This window comes from Triplophysa rosa, unplaced genomic scaffold (assembly GCF_024868665.1).
Source record: "Triplophysa rosa unplaced genomic scaffold, Trosa_1v2 scaffold433, whole genome shotgun sequence".
NCBI lineage: Eukaryota > Metazoa > Chordata > Actinopteri > Cypriniformes > Nemacheilidae > Triplophysa > Triplophysa rosa.
This window is the reverse complement of record NW_026634437.1, coordinates 31789-51109: the sequence shown is the minus strand read 5'-3', so window position 1 is coordinate 51109 and position 19321 is coordinate 31789. Positions and strand designations below refer to the sequence as shown.

At 38.2% G+C, this 19321-nt stretch overlaps 1 protein-coding gene across 2 annotated transcripts; it reads right to left on the bottom strand.

The window, feature by feature from the left end:
• Nucleotides 1–3052: 3052 nt before the first annotated feature.
• lsm14aa (LSM14A mRNA processing body assembly factor a) lies at nucleotides 3053–18621 on the bottom strand. 2 transcript variants are annotated; one of them, XM_057328310.1, is made up of 10 exons: nucleotides 18385–18621; nucleotides 17483–17646; nucleotides 17150–17294; nucleotides 10533–10712; nucleotides 10074–10154; nucleotides 7283–7462; nucleotides 6997–7159; nucleotides 4706–4744; nucleotides 4334–4559; nucleotides 3053–4190 (listed from the first exon to the last, which is right to left on the bottom strand). In XM_057328310.1, exons 1-10 carry the CDS (start codon nucleotides 18503–18505, stop codon nucleotides 4167–4169), a joined length of 1323 nt encoding a protein of 440 aa, XP_057184293.1. In that variant the 5' UTR covers nucleotides 18506–18621; the 3' UTR covers nucleotides 3053–4166. The 2 variants fall into 2 exon arrangements, with proteins under 2 accessions (XP_057184293.1, XP_057184294.1); XM_057328311.1 differs by lacking the exon at nucleotides 10074–10154.
• Between the last annotated feature and the right edge of the window lie 700 nt (nucleotides 18622–19321).

Below are 19321 nucleotides of genomic sequence, written 5' to 3'. Positions count from 1 at the left end.
GGTGTTGCTAAATGGTTGCTAGGCTAACCTGTTTGGTTGCTATGGGCGTGGCTTAGCATATGCCAACTGATGATGCTTCAACCCACAAGTGAAACAAACCAACCCCCATCGCTCTATGATGTTCTGATGAAGAGATGTAGGTGTTGTTAATCGGTTGCTAAGTTAAGATGTTTTGTTGCTATGGCCGTGGCTTCATGGCTTAATGAACTTCCTGGGCCACTGATTGGTTGCCTGAGTAATACGTGCCCACCCCTTCGTCTCTACGACGCTGTACTGCAAAGATATCCATATGAACTTTTGATAATGGGAGTCAATGGGATCGGTTGCTAGGTTGCTGTAAATGGTTGCTATGGGCGTGGTTTAATAGTTTTAAGATGATCCTTTGACACTGATTGGTTGTCTGAGTGAAATGAGCCCACCCCCTCGTCTCTACGACACTGTTCTGCAAAGATATCCATATGGACTTTTTATAATGGTAGTCTATGGGATCGGTTGCTAGGTTGCTGTAAATGGTTGCTATGGGCGTGGCTTAATATCTTCATAATGATCATGTGACACTGATTGGTTGTCTGAGTCAAATGAGCCCACCCCCTTGTCTCTAAGTGGTTGTACTGCTAAGATATTCAACACGGGACGTTTTACGCCTTATATGGGCATGCTTCCTGTGATTGGGAAATTTTGGGAGGCTCTTACACCCCAGGGGTACAACTTACACCCCATTGTGAGTGATGTTCTTACAGAGCATGATAGCCTCTTCAAATCGTGTATTATTTTCATGTTTCTACGATATCCTCACTCGGAGCTACGACCTGTCAAAGTTGGGTGCAATGTTAAGTCAATGGGATTTTTCAGGTTTTTATTCGCCGCCCTATCGCACCCCCTCCACCCGATCGCTTCCAAAAGTCATCACACACCATTCCTCAATGGGCCGCTCGATTTGATGTAGTCATTCATGGGTCCAAAGCAAAAAAATAATGAGTGAATATATAGGTATCTAGGTTTTGAATGGGAGTCCATGGGTGCCATTATAAGTATACGGAAATTTTGGGAGGCTCTCACACCCCAGGGGTGCAATTTACACCCCATTGTGAGTGATGTTCTTATAGAGCCTGATAACCCCTTCAAATCATGTATTATTTTCATGTTTCACGATCCCTCAAAGTTGGGCGCAATGTTAAGTCAATGGGATTTTTCGGGTGGTTTTTCGCCCCCCATCGCACCTACCCCCCCCACCCGATCGCTTATAAAAGTCATAGCACACCATTCCGTCGATGTGATGTATTCATTCATGGGTCTACGTCAAAAGCTGCGGGACAAGTAGCGTGCCAAACTTTTGGCGGAACAAGAATAATTATAAGAAGTATGTATGTTCGAATAACAATAGTTATGCTTTTTCAAAGCATCACTAATTACAGAAACAATAATCACCCAACTCGCTCCAAAAGGCTGAAGAAACCTCACATGCAACATACATTTTATCACATACATTTGATCATTTTTCTAAATTTAAAAATGACTATTTATAGGTCTGTGTTTTGGTAAAAAAAAAAAAAAGTTTCATTCTGTGAACAAATAAAAATATTTCTACCAAATTTAATAAATATATGGTTTCCATTTGCATTTATTTGCAGAAAATTAAAACTGGGGGTGAAAATAACAATGCAAAGATGCTTTGTATTTTTCAGACCTCAAAGACTGCAAAGAACACAAGTTCATATTCACTTTTAAGCAATACAACAGTAATATTTGTACATATTTAGGAAAAGGTAAAAAATGATTTTTTTAAACGTGATTACATGGATTTGATCAGTTTTCATGAGTCTCGTCATGCTGTCAGTTCTTCACATACTGTTGGATGACTTGTCACTCCTGAGGTTTGACTTTGTTTAAATACAACAGATACTAAAGTGAAATGGCCACAATACTTCTAGAAATGCTGATTAAATGAACAATTGAAGTGGTCTTTTAATTTTTTCTGTGGCTGTAGGCCTATATAATAAAACCTGAATTTCATCATTTATATTTATAAGATAAATTATTAAAATATATATATATTTACAATACAATCCAACCTGTCTTATAGTAAGAACCAATATTTAATAAGATTATCTGGGAGGGGCTCTGTACAGATAATGTCACTGTAGAACCAAACTGTTTTAATGTAATTTTAATCGGGTGACTTAACACCAGGATTATTTTACAACAACTCCATTAATACGTAACATCATCAATTTAAAAGCAGTAAACAAACACACAGAGATAGTACAAAGTTTATTTTTACACCTAAAAACCTCTACATGTAGATGCAAGCAGATACCATGCTGGGATTCAAAAGAAATGTGAATGTCACTTCTGTCAAACTATATTTGACCCACGAACAGGTGTAATGATTTCCGCCAAGACCTGCATTTTTACTGTTAAATCAAAAGGTGTTAATAAAATTCAGACATTAAAGTACAAATGGTAAAACACTTTTACAATAAGGTTGTATTTGTAAACAATAGGTTAATGCATTAGCCAACATGAACTAGTAATGAACAATACTTCTACAGCATTTATTAATTTATGTTAATTTCATCATTTACATTTTAAAAATCAAATGTTGTATCTTTCCACATTAATGCACTATGCACTGACATTAATAATTATACTGACATTAACTAAAAAAAATATTGCTAAAATGCTAAAAATATATATTGTTCATTGTTAGTTAATGCATTTAATAATGTTAACAAATACAACTATAGTTTGTGAAAAAAAAAACAGTTTGGGCTTCGTTTTGCCATTGTACCATACAATTCCTGCTTATGAGCATAACTGAATGTTTTACAACACAATGGACACACAATGGAAATTCCCCCAGTTTTCAAATTCCACTTCACGTTCTGTGTCCCCAGATTTAATTTAGTCAGATTTAAATAATGCAAAATGGGTATTACTGAAACATAGCATCTATTAAATCTGAATAGAAGAGTTGGTAAAGCACAAAATATTTCAGCTAAAAGGCTATTTTCACAGGTGTTTTAGATATCAAGCACTTTCATACGTATAATAATTTTGAATCAAAGTTTATTGTATAATCAACCTTCCCAAATTTACCAACAGTTATGAAGCAAAACACATTGTTGAGATCCCCACGACAACCACATCCAAGACATACTGGCCACTTAAAAACTCCACCTTTCTTAAACCTATAACTAAGGAGAAAAATGACAAAAAAAAGATGAAACCCAACATATAGACACATAGGAGCATGAGGTCATCACAGGAACATGCTATTGCAGTCAGTGATCTCACATGCCTTTACCTAAGATCTACACTGGAAACTTAAGATCATAAACACAGCAGCTGGATAAGATGGACAAGCCGTCTGTATTATAGTGCACAACACATTCGGTCTTATTCACTGGAGAAGCAGTGCCGCTGATCAGGTTCTTTAACATCTCGTACAAATACATAAAACCTAGCAGAGTTGCAAAGTTCATAAACCTGATCACTGAGGTCACTTTGCATAGGTGGGACCCTTTCATGCTATTTAAGTTTAATTTGTGCTCTCCCAAACTTGAAAAGTTTTAATTTTCCTTCAAACGTAGCATAACATTTTACACTTTTATGTAAAAAAATCTTTCAGGAAATGTTTTGCAATACTGACACTTGCCTACAACTATCTGTAATAACAGCTTGACAAATCTTAAGATAAACTTCAGACCTCGCACAAGAAATTATAACATTCACGTACCAAAACTGCTGGGGAAAATGAACGAAACATGAAATCTGAAAATAAATTTGCGTAGAAAATGATCGAACTGTACTGATGTTAACTGCCATCAAAGTAGCCTTTTGCTGTTCTGTGAATACGCTGCAAGATACTATTTAAATTCCTTAAGTGATCAAAATAACACGTGAACTGTACATGATAAGCATGGGGAAAAACTGAGAAATCATAACATAATTGAAACTAGCGAGAAATATACTCCTCAAGTAAACAATGAAAAAATTGCATTCGTTTCACTTCTTAAGAGATTTACATCCAGGTTTCAAGCAGCTGAACCCCAGTGCTGGTGACAGATTTATACACACACAATCTCCTCATTCTCGTTGAAACGTGTCATCCATAATGTATTTTCCAAACAAACCAGGTCTTCGGAATCCACCTGCGGTCATCACTACGCAGCTACTTTGTTATCCTTCTAAAAAAAACAAAAAGGGAAAAAGGGAATTTTGTGAAAAAGAAACGCAATACTAATGCAAATTCTATTCATAAACAGTGCCACATATTTTTTTACTATTGATTTAAGTCATAAGAATCAACCCTCTATGACTCATTCATTACCCGGTAGTCAAAATCTGCAAATTCTCTTCCTCCTTGACTTCCTCTGAATGCTCCTCTGAACCCGCCACCGTAAGACCCGTACGACCCCCGGCCTGCCCCGCGACCCCGGCCCCCTCTGAATCCCATGCCTCCGCGACCTCTGTAGCCACCCCGACCCCGTCGAAACGGGATACCGAATGTCTCAGAGTTCATTCGCCGCTCCTCTGCCCATGTCTGCCTCCTCTCACTGAGATACACAGACGAAAACATCACAATTATGAACATAATTAAGGAGTTGAATTCATGTATATACAGTATATGCACAGCAACCAAGTGTCACAACAAATGTATTGCTGTACAGTAGTTTGCTCAGCTGTATTGTATTGTACTCACCGGGGAAAACCTGACCCTCCAGACCTTTCAGCTGCCTTCCTGTTTAAAACCAAAAAAAAAAGAAGAATTTATTTATGAAAAACGTCATTTATGTAGCATCTAATTTCTAAGTGTGCTTTGCAAATATGTTTAAGTTAATTATAAATAAATGTAATAGTTGCATAAAGGTTTAAGTATGACATTATGGATGTAGAAATATCAATATGAAATACTTTTAACCACACCTTATGCACATGTAGCTGGTCTAAAGTGTAAGAGTTCGGGCTACAACAGCAATATAATACTAATATAACTTTAATGTTTATGTTACGTTGCATTATTATCATTTTCAGTGATAGTCACCCAGGGCTCTAGAGTGCGACCAATTTGGTCGCACATGCAACCTAATTTCTCAATGGTGCGACTAAAAAAATTCTGAGGTCGCACCGGTGCGACCAGCCGTTGGAGGGAAAAAAAGTCTCTGCGAAAGTCTCCCTGTGGTTCAACAACAGACACATTAGGCCCATATCGTGGTCTAAACCAATCAGAGATAGTGAAGGGCGGACCCCCCTCTGATTGGCCGTGGTCCAGATATTCCTGTACATGTGTGTACGTTTGAAAATGCTGTGCTGCAGTCGGACAGAGAGGTGAGTAGCCTAGGCCCGTCAGATAAACAGAGTGAGTGGATGTAGCCGCGGATGATGAGAGAAGATGAAAAGAACGATTGACAACTTTTTCGTTAAGAATGTTAAGATAAGGCCTGATCCGTCCGAAAATCATAACCAATGCTCTGACATGCGAGACTGCGACTAAATGGTCTCATTTTGCGACAAATTTTCCTGCCAGTGAGACAAGTTTTTCTTAATGGTCACACCGGTGCGACTGTCAAACTAATCAATATATAATTTTTGCGTATTATAAATTTAATGCGCAGAAATGTTATATTGCGCAAGCTGCGCATTCAGTCACTCATTTTCGTCTCCCCTCCTTCAACCATTCCTTATCTATCAGTGGCCCCGCCCCCAAAGACATAATTCGCGGGTTATGGGTAAGAGGCGAAGGACCGAAAGAGCAGACGAGTGAAGCGCTCAATCTTGCAACTTAAACAAATATGCAGAATACAAGAATTTCCCCTGCTAAGGTACAAAACAGCAAAGATAACGAAATGTGTTGCAAGTATTGTATGCATGTGAAGCTAATCCAGGAAACACGCGTTTAAACTTTAAGCACTGAACTATTGTATAAAGATCTCTAACAATACTGTAAAGCATACAAAACGGTATACATCACGCTAAATACTATTTATTTGTGAGTCGCTATTGATAGAAGCCAAACGTGTATCAATGCAGCTTTCAGGAAGAATAATCACTAAAAGCCTTCAGGTCTCGTGGGTTGTTTGAGATATGCGCGCGCCCAGAGAGTCAGAGCACAAAATACTAAACGGAGTTCTCTTTCACGCCTTCTTACTCTGAAACGGACATATTAACACAAAATAACCTAAAAATTCCCATATTAACAAGAAACCTTGTAAAGGTATTCAGTTTGTTTCGTGACCAAACAGTTGGGAAACAAAACACATGTTCCAGTATATTGCGCGAGCTCTTAAAGGGGCGGCAGCATAATAAAGATCTCTGTTTATAATGTTCATCAAACAACAACGGACGGGCCCAAAAACACTCACTGATATTAAAGGAATTGTGTTCTCTTATAGGAGTTGTTCACAACAAATAAAGGAAGAAAGTAGCTAAGAAAGATGTGCTTTAAATATGGTAAAGTGTTGAAAGAGAGTTTACATATACAATAAAAATAATTCAATCATAAACAATGATTTGTATTAATTTCTAATTGATTTATTAATGTATTAAACACATTTTAATGAAGTTTTAGTGATTCTTTTTTCTTACCTCACCCCACGACTCTGGTGCTATCAAATTAAGGGCTGGTGCCACCAACTGAATAACTTGGTAGCACCAGTGCCACCTCTCTCAAGTGTTAGTCTAGAGCCCTGCTTTCTTGTAGAATTGTGCTTCAAATAAAGAACTTTATGTTGACCAGATTGTTAGTTAATCATTTACAAGTCAATATTGCCTATATGGACAGCGATTTTAAAAAAAGTGAACTGGTAAAACTGTGTTAAATGCGATGCGGTCGAAAATTTGGGTGCACCTAACTTTTGTGCTGGTGCACCTAAGAAAAAAAGTTAGGCGCACCAGTGCAAAAAGTTAGTCTAGAGCCCTGTCACCGTTATTCTACAAAAGCCATCCATTGAGATAAATATGTATTGAACCCAGATCATCTGAATGTGATCTGACCTCATGTCATCACAGGAGATGTTGTCAAAGAAGGATTTGGATTTGTCGTAGTAACAGTTTGGTCTGAGAGGATCTTCTTCATCCACGTTCCCTTCACTGTTCTGAGTGTCCACTCCTGAATCGCCCTTATCCTCGCCGTTCAACGCTTTATCAGACCTCTCATCTGCACACACATGTATAAAACTTTACCCAAGAGTCATTTCCGGTCCTCCAACCTGGACAGTTGATATATAGAACAGCTTTCAAATCCTGACAAACATGTGATTATTTAATAACCTGATTGTACCTTTCAGTTTGAGTTTACTCTGGAACTCCTTGTCAATATCCTCTTTATTAAACTGAGCATTAGCGCTCTCAAAGTCAAAGTCTTTCTCAAACTTCATTGGTTCTTCTCTCCTGATGGGGTAGCGTCCTCTACCGCGATGACCTCCGGCATGACCTCGCCGAGAGGCAGGAGGACCAGCGGCTAAAGAGAACGATGACAAAAAATGATCCATTGATACATAATTAGAATTATAATAGTCAAAAACATAATACTTGCAATATGAGTGGCATTTAAAGAAGAAAATGAGTGATGCGTAGATCTGTTTAGTTCTGAATTTCAAGCAAGCATGCTTCTCAACTTTTTAGTATTGCTTTAAGCGACAAGCCCATCTTATGTGAACACTCAGTTCAGATAAGCATCATTGAACTTGATAGTTCATTTTTCCCAAACATGACATTCTTGTAAAAACTGCGAATTTTTGAAAAATATAGTTATTTTTCCATACACATTCAGAAACTAATAGTAAGACACAGCACACGATCAGGACAACCCTACTAAAGGTGCATTTATCATTTTAAAGCTTGACCTCCCCAGTCACTATTCCCTTACATTATATGCATGTCCAGGATATTTTTCAAAAATTCACTTGTGGTAAAAACATTTGATGATGCTTTTAACAGTCTTAAAGATGGGGTAACATGCCATTTCATGCATTCTGACTTCTTTACACTGTTGAACATGCTGGCTTCTCATGCTTAACATGGTCAACCGGTTAAAAAACGAGTTGGACGTATGACGTAGTATTTCTGTACTTGATACACTCCCCCAGCACTCCAAATTGTTTCGGAAAGTTTTTTTTATAAGTCTGGATCCCTGTTTCGTAACAGTGATCCTCTATTCCTTTAATTGGCCATTCTCCCAGAAAAGCACGCCCACACGTCATCCATGGAGCGAAAGACCACGCCCACATGCCAGCGTGAGAGAAAGACCACGAAAGATCATTTTTGGGAAAACTATTCCTTTAATAGACCCCTTTCGCGGCGACATCACGCTTGCGTCACGGCATTAGATGGAGGCAAAACAAAAGGAAAACTGGAGGCGGCCAATACAAACCAGCACAGATTCGGCTACATAAGGAATTTAAAATAGCATCTTGTTGTGTCATTTAGTGCCACGATCAACAGAATACAGTCTCCAATTTGATATTTTAACACATACCTGCTGCCATTCCCAAGCAAAAACACTGACGACAGCCGTAGTTAAACAATACAACGAGCGGACTGAACAGAAACGATCATCAAAAATGCTCGCGTTTCACTTCATAACACTGAAGATAAAAAATGACTGTCTTCTGTTGGTGATGATTTGGGTATGTGTCTAGAACTATCTCACGTTTAGTAGCATTTAACGTCAAAACTATCGGTTAACGCCTAATCAAAAACTGGGTAACAACAAGTTAGGTTGTTTTTCACGTGGCGTTAACTTTTGAATGCATAGGATATGCTAGCTAACATTGTTAGTTATACAACTAGCAGTTAACTATCGGCCAGAAACTAAACAAAGGAAACTGTTTGTCGCAAGTGCATTAGTATAAAGGGAGAGGGAACAGTAAGAAGGTTCTTGTTATGTATCAGGTTTGTGTTCAAGTAAATGCATTTAACGTCAATAATGTTCGTCACTGTTAGTACACGCAGGCATCTATAGATGTATACGCTCTCAGTTTATCTTCACTATACACGCTCGGTTTCTCTGTCTGGTAGGTGTAGATGTCAGGCCACTTAACTGGATGTAATCCTGTCAGTTCGTCTCTGGATCCATTGAGTGAGCGTGTACAGGTCGGCCAGGTTCTTGGCGTTAAAGTTAACTTTTTCAAAAACAATCTCTGTTCTAGAAAGTCCTTACATGTTAAAATTTAATCTGATTTTTTTCTAAGCAAACAAACATAACGTGCTACCTAGCGTAGTAATGCGGTCAGGGGGGTCATTCTGCCTCCACCTAAGCTCCGCCCACAACAACGCATCACAATGTTTACTAACAGTAAAGGCGTCTATAAACACAATGCCTTCTGCATACAGAGCAATGATATCATTCATCAGAGTGGATCTGTATGCACTAAATTCTAAACTACCCTTTGCTAAAATTATGATATTGTAAATTGAGACGTATAGATTTACAAAACTAAAGTAATATTGCACTCTAAAATATATAAATGGCATTCTGAAATAATAATGTTAAAACAGCACATTCCTAAAAACAATGAAACACTTTTCAGGTCATTCCATTCCTAGATAACATTTCTTCCCAAAAATTAGGAAAAAAAACTGCACTGTTGCATTCTTTTTATGACAACAACACGGGTTGTTGAAAATAAAGATTTCTTACACTTTCGACCAAAAAGATTATCCTGACCATAAATAAACAAGTCACAACCTTGATTTTATAATTATAAACCTATTCAAATTTATTACAAATGTGTTGTTTTGGAATGAAATATGTTCTTCGGTTTTACACAATTTTTCACCCTTTTAAAAGTTCCACTTTCTAAAAGGGGCTCAGGCTCTTAAAGGAACTGCTCATAAATAAACACAAATTCATTATTTACTCACGACCCTCAAGCCATCCTGAATGGAAATCTTTTCTTTTGTCATACATCTGGGATGACATGAGAATGTAGTAAAATAATTTTTGGGGTGAACTGTTCTTCTAACGGTCACTGTACATGTGAGAAACACAGATGGAATCATGCAGTTTTAGCATCTAACAGCAGAGCAGAACTGCAGCCGCGCATTGACTACAGCAGATGTGATTAAACCTGCGGGACGCTTAGACGTGTCTCTGTTTCCACATCTGGGCTGACTGGACTCTGGAGTGCTTGGTTTCGGGCCATCGGTGCCTAAGAGAGTACAGCACTTTAGGGCCTTCGATTGTACTTCATTGAACCTTTCTTGACCTGTTTTGCCAGCTCTAATAGTAGCGAATGGTGTTAGATGTATAAATTGGCAGTATTATTTCTGAGAAAGAGGATAGAGGTCTAAAATTCCTGAAAAGTCCATAATTGATAGTGTCTGTCAAGTGAGGTGGCCACATTGCATTTGTAGAGTAAATGTCAAATCATCTTTGAATATAAAGTGTTGTGTGACATCCCATTATGTGAGACCTCGCCACAAGTGATCACAGGAGATGCATTTACTACCACATCTAAAGACCTTTAATAAACCCTAAAAACATTGAATGTGCAGTGAGTGTTTGCGGTCTCCCGTCAGATTCTCACCCCTCCTTTGCTCCAAGAGGTCAACAGGTTTCTGCGTGTTGGTGGAAGCTGGGCGAGTGGACACGGGGCTCTTGCGGCCCACTGGTGAGGGTGCAGTGGTGGTGGCTGCAGGGGCTGATGGGGCGGCAGGTTCCACTGGAGGGGTCTTTCGCAGCAGGTCCACATCTGGGCTGGTGTGACCTGCACAAACGCAACGGTGAACGATTAAAAACCTGCGAGATTGCCAGCGATGTAATCTGACCGTGCACAGAGAAATGCAGACACCCTGAAGTGAGAAAATCAGTGCTGTTAGAAGACAAAATCACGGGTTCAACTCGATTATGACTGAAGATCTTTAAAAACCCTCATAAACGGTGAACACATGCAGAAATTCATCACATGTAAAACCCATTCAGTCCATGTTCACACTGCACATGAACTCCACGTTTGGTGTATTGTGTAATCGCAGTTGGTAAAGGAGCGACAACCGCATTCTACAGCTCAATTCATTCACGATTAATACAGAGAATGACACCAGAATTTTCATTAAAGATGAAATCCACAATAACTTCACTCATGCACTCCAAAAACAGTGTGAACGTGGCCAATAAGTTAGATGTAGTAATAAGAAACGACAGCATTTAAAGTAAGAGTGAGAAATGTTTGAAGTGCAATCGCAATGTCTGTCAAAAATATCGCAATTAGATATTTTCCCCAAATCGCACAGCCCTACTTGTGAAGTTAAAATATTAAGTGTAACATGATTCATTTTATGATCGATAGCTGGTGAGATAAACCCCAAATCATCATTTGTTTTCAGCCTCAGGTAGGCGTTTACCTTCCCTTCCGAATGCACTGGTGAAAGCAGTGCCCTGAGATAGAGCTGCCATCATGCTCATGTCACTACCAAATAAGCCCACTGAACTTCCTGTGAGGAGAGGAAGAGTAGTCGCACACATCAGAGGTGCCATATCAGCCATATCATCCATCAATATGGCAGGGCTCCAGACTCAATTTTTTTACTAAGAGCACTGTACACTGTAAAAAATCCAACTTGCAAAAAGTTGTAAAAACTATTATCTATTAGTTAACTGAACAATAAAACTATAAAAAGTTGACTTAACAAGTGGAAATAAGTTGGTTAAAAAATTGTCTGACCAACTTAATTTAAACTGTTGACTGGATGTGCACATGCAAGTTTACAAGCACACATGTTGGTTTGGTGGTTGGAGCATGCGCGCTGTAACATGATATGCCATTTTGATCCTCAGTCAAACGTGCAGCACGAGATCACGACAGACTTCATCTTTTCAAACGTCATCGTTTAAAGTAAGTATCGTTATTCATTTTATTATATTTATTATATTGTTAAAATGTTTGTAAAACATTACACATTGTGATCATTAAGCATATTGTTCGCAACATGCAAATATGTAACGTTACCTTTAGAGTTTAGAATGCCAGTAAAATGTACGTTGTGTGTTTTGACCTGGGTTTGAAACTAAATTCATAAGTAATGTAGTGTCACCGGGCAAGCTTATTTTAGAGTAAGTTTGCATGAACGTTCTCATCAAGGAGAAAATGTCGCAATCCGGGGTTTAGGCCTGTATCTTGTAAATCTAACTTCATGTTTTACAATGCTGGCTAAATGTATCACAGTTATCAGACATAGTGTGCGATTTGTCTTATAAGTTAGACTTAACTCAAAATATAATTGTGTTGTTTATTACATCACAGAAAAAGCCGTTGGAGTTCATATGAAATGATAGCGCCATGTGGCACGAGATCACGACAAACTTAATCTTTTCAAACTTCATCGTTTAAAGTAAGTATATTTATTCATTTTGTTATATTTATTAGATTGTTAAAATGTTTGTAAAACATCAGTGTGACCATTAAGCATATTGTTTGCGACATGCAATCTAACTTCATGTTTTGCAATCCTGGCTATATTTACCAGTTATCGGAAATTTGTTGTTGTTGAAATGCAAATTCACAATGTCACTTTAATAAAAATTTTGTTTTGTTGTTGATAGTGCATTTATTTTTCTTTTTTTTTCAGAATCTTTTTTGTGCCATTTTATTTGTTAATTTATTTGAATTTAATTTGTATTTTTAATCTTTTTTTTTTTTTGATTTAGTTAATTGTTTGTTTGAAGATGTTAATGCTGATTATAAACGATCACATTGTTGACAATATTACATTGCTGAAAGGTGGGCAGACCATCCAGTGTTGAAATGGTTTGTTTTAAAGTTGCAGTTCTAAAAACTGTTTATTTCACATGTTTATTGGTGTTTTAATGTTTTATGCATTCAAAGAAATAGAGTCAAAGCCTAAGCATGTTAAAACGTTAAATGTGAATCTTAATTTATCCTCCTTTAGTTTTAAATTGATTTTGAAAAATTTCCAGGATTTTTTTTTTTGTCATTTTGATTCTGTTAGGAAGTATGGTTTTTATTTGACCTTGTTTATATTTCTTTCAACATTTTTTTCTGTTAGGAAGTATGGCTTTTATTTGACCTTATTTATATTTCTTTCAACATTAAGGATAATAAACAAAACTTGAAACCTGCAGTTATAGTTTTATTTTATAACATTGAACACAAGAACATAACATCTTTGTCCAAAAACTCACAGAAAAAAGTTCACTTGACATAATTTATTGAGACACATTGGAAAAGAATTAGAAGTCTTTTCAATTAACAAAACTATGTTCGCTGAACAAAAAAGTGACCTGTGACTTTACTCGGTGATTTGAGTTGAGTGAACCACTTGGTCCAAAGTTGAGTAAACTCAAAAAAGCTGTGCAGCAAGTTGCCTTGAAATTTTAAGTTAAGTCAACTTTTTATTTTTTACAGTGTAGCCCCCAACTGGAATTTTTAGGAGCGCAAGCAAAAAATTTAGGGGCACACCTTAAATCAGCCTGCATTGCAATTATTCAATTATTTCCCCCAAATAACTGTATTACTGATACTGACAAGTTACTTGATGACCGCAGATTTGGTTCTGCTTATTTAAAGAGAGGGAGAGTCTACAGAGAAGCGTTGTTATTGATTGGTGCTAAATAGAGAGACTGTGTAATCTGAATTCATTTGAACCAACAAAAATTGTGTTTGTCAAAAAGTATATATTTAATTGTTAACAGTGTTATGGTGGATTCACATGATACGTGGCAGTTGCGTTTGTCCAGCTCATTTTCCAAGGGAAACATGCGGTATGCAGCAAAACGCAGGGCGCTTCGTTGGTGGAGTGGAGGTGGTGCTCGTGCATCCAAAATCCGGTAACTTCCACAGGCACAGCTCTTTGCGGCAGGCGCAGCTGAAGATAAAAATATTTTTTCTTTTTGTGAACGGCCGCCACATACGCCAATATTATTAGTGACGCGATCTGACAAATATTTTCAACCTTCGCAGAAGACTAGATTGACGCACGAGTTCACTTCTATATGTGTCTTTGCCAGGGACGTGCACAGACATTTTGAGGGGCATGGGCTCAAGTGGAAAAAAAGGGCACTTCTCATATTTGTTTTAATTTTTTCCAAACAAAATGTTAAATATATTAAAAACAACTATCCATAAAATGGATAGTTATTAGATGAGGAGTCTGACATCAAACTTATCAAGTTATTGTTTAAGGCGGGACACTTAATGTACTGTTCAATTTTGAGATGTTGGTCTATTTTGCTTTCATGTCTACTTTTGCTCTAATGGAAAGGAAATATCCAAAATACACCCAGGTGTATTTAGGATATTTATAATCCCAGGTGTTTGTTTTAAGCCTTCTATACCCCTTGACTGTTTGCTTCTGTAGATTTCTTCTAAATTATCAAAAACAAGCTGCATATACTGTATATCTGACTATTTAAACATAACATTTCAAGGGAAAATACTCTTGATGTAAGTCATATTAACTAATACCTGGTGATATGCTTTAGTTTTTTTATCCTATTCATCTGCATTGCCTGCAAGTTAGCACATTTTAATTACTTAATACCTACATATCAATGAGGCGATTCTGATGACGTTATTAATTATACTGTATTCAGCTGTCGTTACTTCATTTAGTTAGCATGTAAGTTAATGATATACTGCCTTAGCGAAACTTTAGCTAACTCAGCTCATAAGATCAGATCAGATCAGATCAGAAGAGCTTTATTGCCAAGTGTGCTTGCACACACAAGGAATTTTCTTTGGTGTTGGAAGCTTCTAGTACAGACATTCAACACAATGACAATACAATATAATACGATTTACAGTCTAAAAGATTCTAAATTGTGCATATATAAAATAAAGACTATTTTACAGAAAATGGGGGATAATAACATATAAGAGACATTGTACTTTAGTAAGTAGAGGTAGTGTTATATACATGTATACATAAGATGTAGATATAATAAGGCACTATAGTGCACACTATAGGAGTAGTGGAAGTGGAATATTGCTCTTAAGAGCAGTTATCTGTTTAGGAGGGAGATTGCCTGGGGGAAGAAGCTGCTTCTGTGTCTGGAAGTCCGTGGTGTTTGGTGCTCTAAAAGCGCCGGCCAGAGGGCAGCAGATCAAAGAGTTTGTGTGCTGGGTGTGTGGAGTCAATGATGATTTTTCTTGCCCTGTTTTTCACTCTGGAATCGTACAGGTCCTGAAGTGTGGGCAGAGGAGCACCAATAATTTTCTCAGCACTACGAACTGTCCGTTGTAGTCTTCGTAGGTCTGATTTGGTGGCCGAGCCATACCAAACAGTAATTGAAGTGCACAGAACAGATTCGATGACCACTGAGTAGAACTGGGTCAGTAGCTCCTGTGGTAGGTTGAACTTCCTCAATTGACGGAGGAAGTATAACCTCTGCTGGGCCTTCTTTACAATGGAGTCTATGTGGGACTCCCACTTCAGGTCCTGAGAGATGGTGGAGCCCAGGAACCTGAATGACTCCACAGTATCCACAGTATTATATAATAAGAGAATCCGGGTGTTGCTGCTCCGTGTCAGTGATGTAATCCGCCAGCTGTTGCAGCGCCGCGCTCGCACAAGCATGTGGAGGAATGTAAACATTCACGAGAATAAATGAGGAAAACTCGCGTGGCGAATAAAAAGGTTTGCAGTTGATAGAGAACGCTTCTAAGTGATGGATGGATAAGTGATGGATGTTAGCGAAACAATATTTGCGGTTTGTCTTTTGGATAATTAGCTGTGAATTCGAGGCACATGTAGCTAGTCTGTTCATCACCACTCACCTCCACACCAAGACAAACGCTACTGGAAAGGAGGGAGGGCTTCACTTCTGCGGCTCTCTGCCTGATGTGCCAAACGTGCTGCACACAGTTGGGCTCAGTGTGCTGCGCGTGCCCGCTATGCGCTACTGCGCGCCTGCGTGGAGACACGGATGGAAGAAAGGCATCGGAACTCTCAACATTTCCCGACCTGACCTGAGATGTTCTAATTGTTTGACAGGGAAAGCTGTGCGCGAACAGATACACACACGCGCACACACACATATATTCATTTATTTTAAAAAATCCCAGAAAAAAGGGCACTTAATCTCAAGGAAGAAAAAGGGCCTGGGCTCAAGCCCCCAAAGCCCCCCCCCTCTGCACGTGCCTGGTCTTTGCATTGACTTGTTTGTAATTTACTCGCGCAAAACGCTTAATTTACGTTTGGTGTGAACCCAGTGTTAAAGGCGGCTGCCACGCGGCAATTCCTCTGCTCACACCGTACCGTATGAATCCATCATTACCCATTAAAGCAAAATGAAAGGTCTTGCATTATTACGTTCTTACAATGATTTTATTGTGTATTAAGGACACTTTACCTCATGTTCACACAACACGTAAATATAACGTCAAATAAAACATAAGAGCATTCGCCTATCGTTCGTTCTTACTGTGAACGGATTTTAAATGATCCAGCGCTGTCTCAAGTAATCAACAGATAAGTGACGTTTCCTGCACTCCTTCGTGGTTAGTTTTGTTTTAAACGTCTCGTATATCAAATCGTTTATCCTCAGGCTCAAGAAATCCGTCACAGCAAACAGCGACTCTTAGCAATGCGCTCCCGTTGTGTGTGTGTGTAAACTTGTCAATGACGACCTGGATTGTGCGCGTCCGCAGCGGCGTGAAACATCAGTGACGCGAGTGACCCGTGCAGTTGACTATCACACACAGCCTGCCCCGGTGAAGGGTCGCGTTCTACTCGTCATTCCACATGAAATGACAACTAGAAGAAATTCCAAATTTGCAGGTCGCACATGCACTACTACGAGTACTTGTAAAAAAATGCTTGTGCTGTCTCGAAAACTTTTTAGTCGCAGTCTGGAGCCCTGTATGGGCTTCAAAAGCCCGTCTTATCTGGCACCTCCACAAAGAATAATGCGAGATGGACTCAACCCTACATAGTTGGTTTACGAAATGCATAGTAAGCAACGATAAACTGATGGAACAAAATAAAGAGACTATTAAAATAATTGTCTTCAGTCTTAATGTAAAATGACTACAATAATAGACATGTAAAATAGTACACATTGTGCATGACAGTTCACAGTGATATGACTAGTGTGACCTAGACGCTGAGGCCCGCAAACTATTGCTTGCAACTAGAGTGCTCGAAAAGCTAAGTGAGATGAGATCATGTCTAAAGGGACACTTACCGACTCCTACAGCCCCAAACTGTGGTGAGACCAATGGATTGGGGTCAAACCGACTGTAGGCAGTGACAGGTGGCTGGTTGAAGAGCCCGTATGAGTTTCCCGACTGGAAGGATGATGGCAGAGCAGTGGAAGATCCCATGGAAGACTGAGAGAGCAGAAAATCAAAGGTCGTGACCATGTCATTTATAACCTGCTGAATCTATCAAGCACCACCAAACAAGATGTGGTCTTCAATTTTTTTTAAACATGCCCTATATGCAATTGGTCTGCTTTTTAAGTCTGGCATATGCTCAAAAGCACCCAAAAAGTGTACCTAGCTGTAGTTTTGTGTACCTGAACGATGGCAGGGTCCTGGGGCAGAGAGCATGGTGGTTTGGGCGGTTCACACACAGTCAGATCTTTGATGTCACTACCTCTGAAAATAATGTACTCAAAAATCTCATCCCTGGGTGCGATGGGTCGCTCTGTGGGGCGGTCCTCCGTGCCAAAGGAGCGTACTACAAGGTTTAAGGACACAAATAAAACATCTAACAAGATTCTAACATGTCCCAACTTACTTTTCAACGTTCAGTTGTGGTTAGCCAAAAAAACAGCTAAATTAAAAAATGTACATAACATTTTGCTAAGTAAAAAATACACACTAAACAAACTAAAAGCGCTTTTATACTAAAATGCTAATATTTATTGTAAAACCGATTAGCACAATATATATATATATATATATATATANNNTATTATAAGTTGTGTATATAGTAGTAAGTATAATATATATATAATACATAATACATGACAACCTCTTACAAATAATTTGGAGATCTCGTTTTACTTTACCACGGTTAAATCGTTTTATAATTTTACAGTAACAAAAACATGTTGTGTTGGCAGAAGCTTTGTGTAGCATCTGTGTTAAATACGACGGCCATTTTATTATATATATATTTTTGACTGATTCAGTAAAATACATCACTATTGCGGGCGCAAACAGCTGGATAAAAACCATACAACATACTTTCACATTAAAAGAGTCAATGAAACTGATTTCACGGTTTGAACAATATTCTTGGACGTGACTGACCGCCGCAGGCGCACACGATGCCCAACACTGTTTTAGGGGATTAGGTGCGTACGTAACAGCAATAAATGACAAAGTAATAACAACAAATAAAGTAGGAATGGCTATAACTGATACTGATATTTAAAGCTCAGTGATGGTGCGTGTAAGTGCATTTTCAGACCTTTGGCGAGCGCGACAGTTGAGTTCTCGGTGTCGATAGTGTATAGGATGCCTTCATATCTGATCTCCGCTTTACTGGTCAAACTGATCTTACTGCCGATATACGGCGTGCCTCCGCTCATTCTCACGATTAAACTTCGACACAAACTGAGAGAAAGACAAATGTGCACTTCACTTCACAGCGTAAACAAACAGCCACGAATTTTTGCTAAAGCAATATGGCCGCACGCATTTTCAGTCCAATGGTCGGAAGTGACGTTATTACAGACGACACTTGGCGGTAGCGCGTCTGTGACAAAGCAAACGTTCTGCTGTAACGTTTTAATGTTTTTTTCAATTAAGTTAATCAAAGCATAAACCCCTCATATTTTTTATTCATAAAAATGTCCCTTCTCTACAGTTTTTATTTTTAAATGATATCGTTAACAACCTTCGAAAGACTATTATACTGTAAGTTTGTTTAATACGTTTTTTTCTGTCTCCATGGGCTAATAACTAATTTTGATAACTCTCATTTTAGGTAAAACAAACAAAAACAATTTACTTGCAAAATAATTACATAATACTCTAATTACCTAATCAAATGTATTGTGTATGTAAGTTAAATGAAGTTAATTACAAATAATTACAATTATTCAAAATGATAGAAAACCCAAAATAAAGATTATTTTCATAACAGTATCGTGATAACTAAGTACGCCCTACTTTAAATCATACAGTACTTTACAAAAAGTAGCTTTAGACATCCACACACATTTTTGTAAATCGTTCTTAAAGTAATTACTTTACGAACATTAATTTTCGGATTCATGAAAATGTTCGTATTTTCAAAATGTTAGTTGGTATGAAAGAAATGTACACCTGGGTCTTGTTGCACCAGCCATTCGTAAGTTATTTTTCAAAATGTGAACGTAAAGTCCACACTAGAGGCTTAGTAA

Coding starts and splice junctions, on each gene's coding strand:
- lsm14aa (XM_057328310.1), bottom strand. CDS start 18,505: ATGAGCGGAGGCACGCCGTATATCGGCAGTAAGATCAGTTTGACCAGT. Junction 17,647..18,384: donor AACTGTCGCGCTCGCCAAAG/GTCTGAAAATGC, acceptor TAAACCTTGTAG/TACGCTCCTTTGGCACGGAG. Junction 4,560..4,705: donor GGAGGGTCAGGTTTTCCCCG/GTGAGTACAATA, acceptor TGTGTATCTCAG/TGAGAGGAGGCAGACATGGG.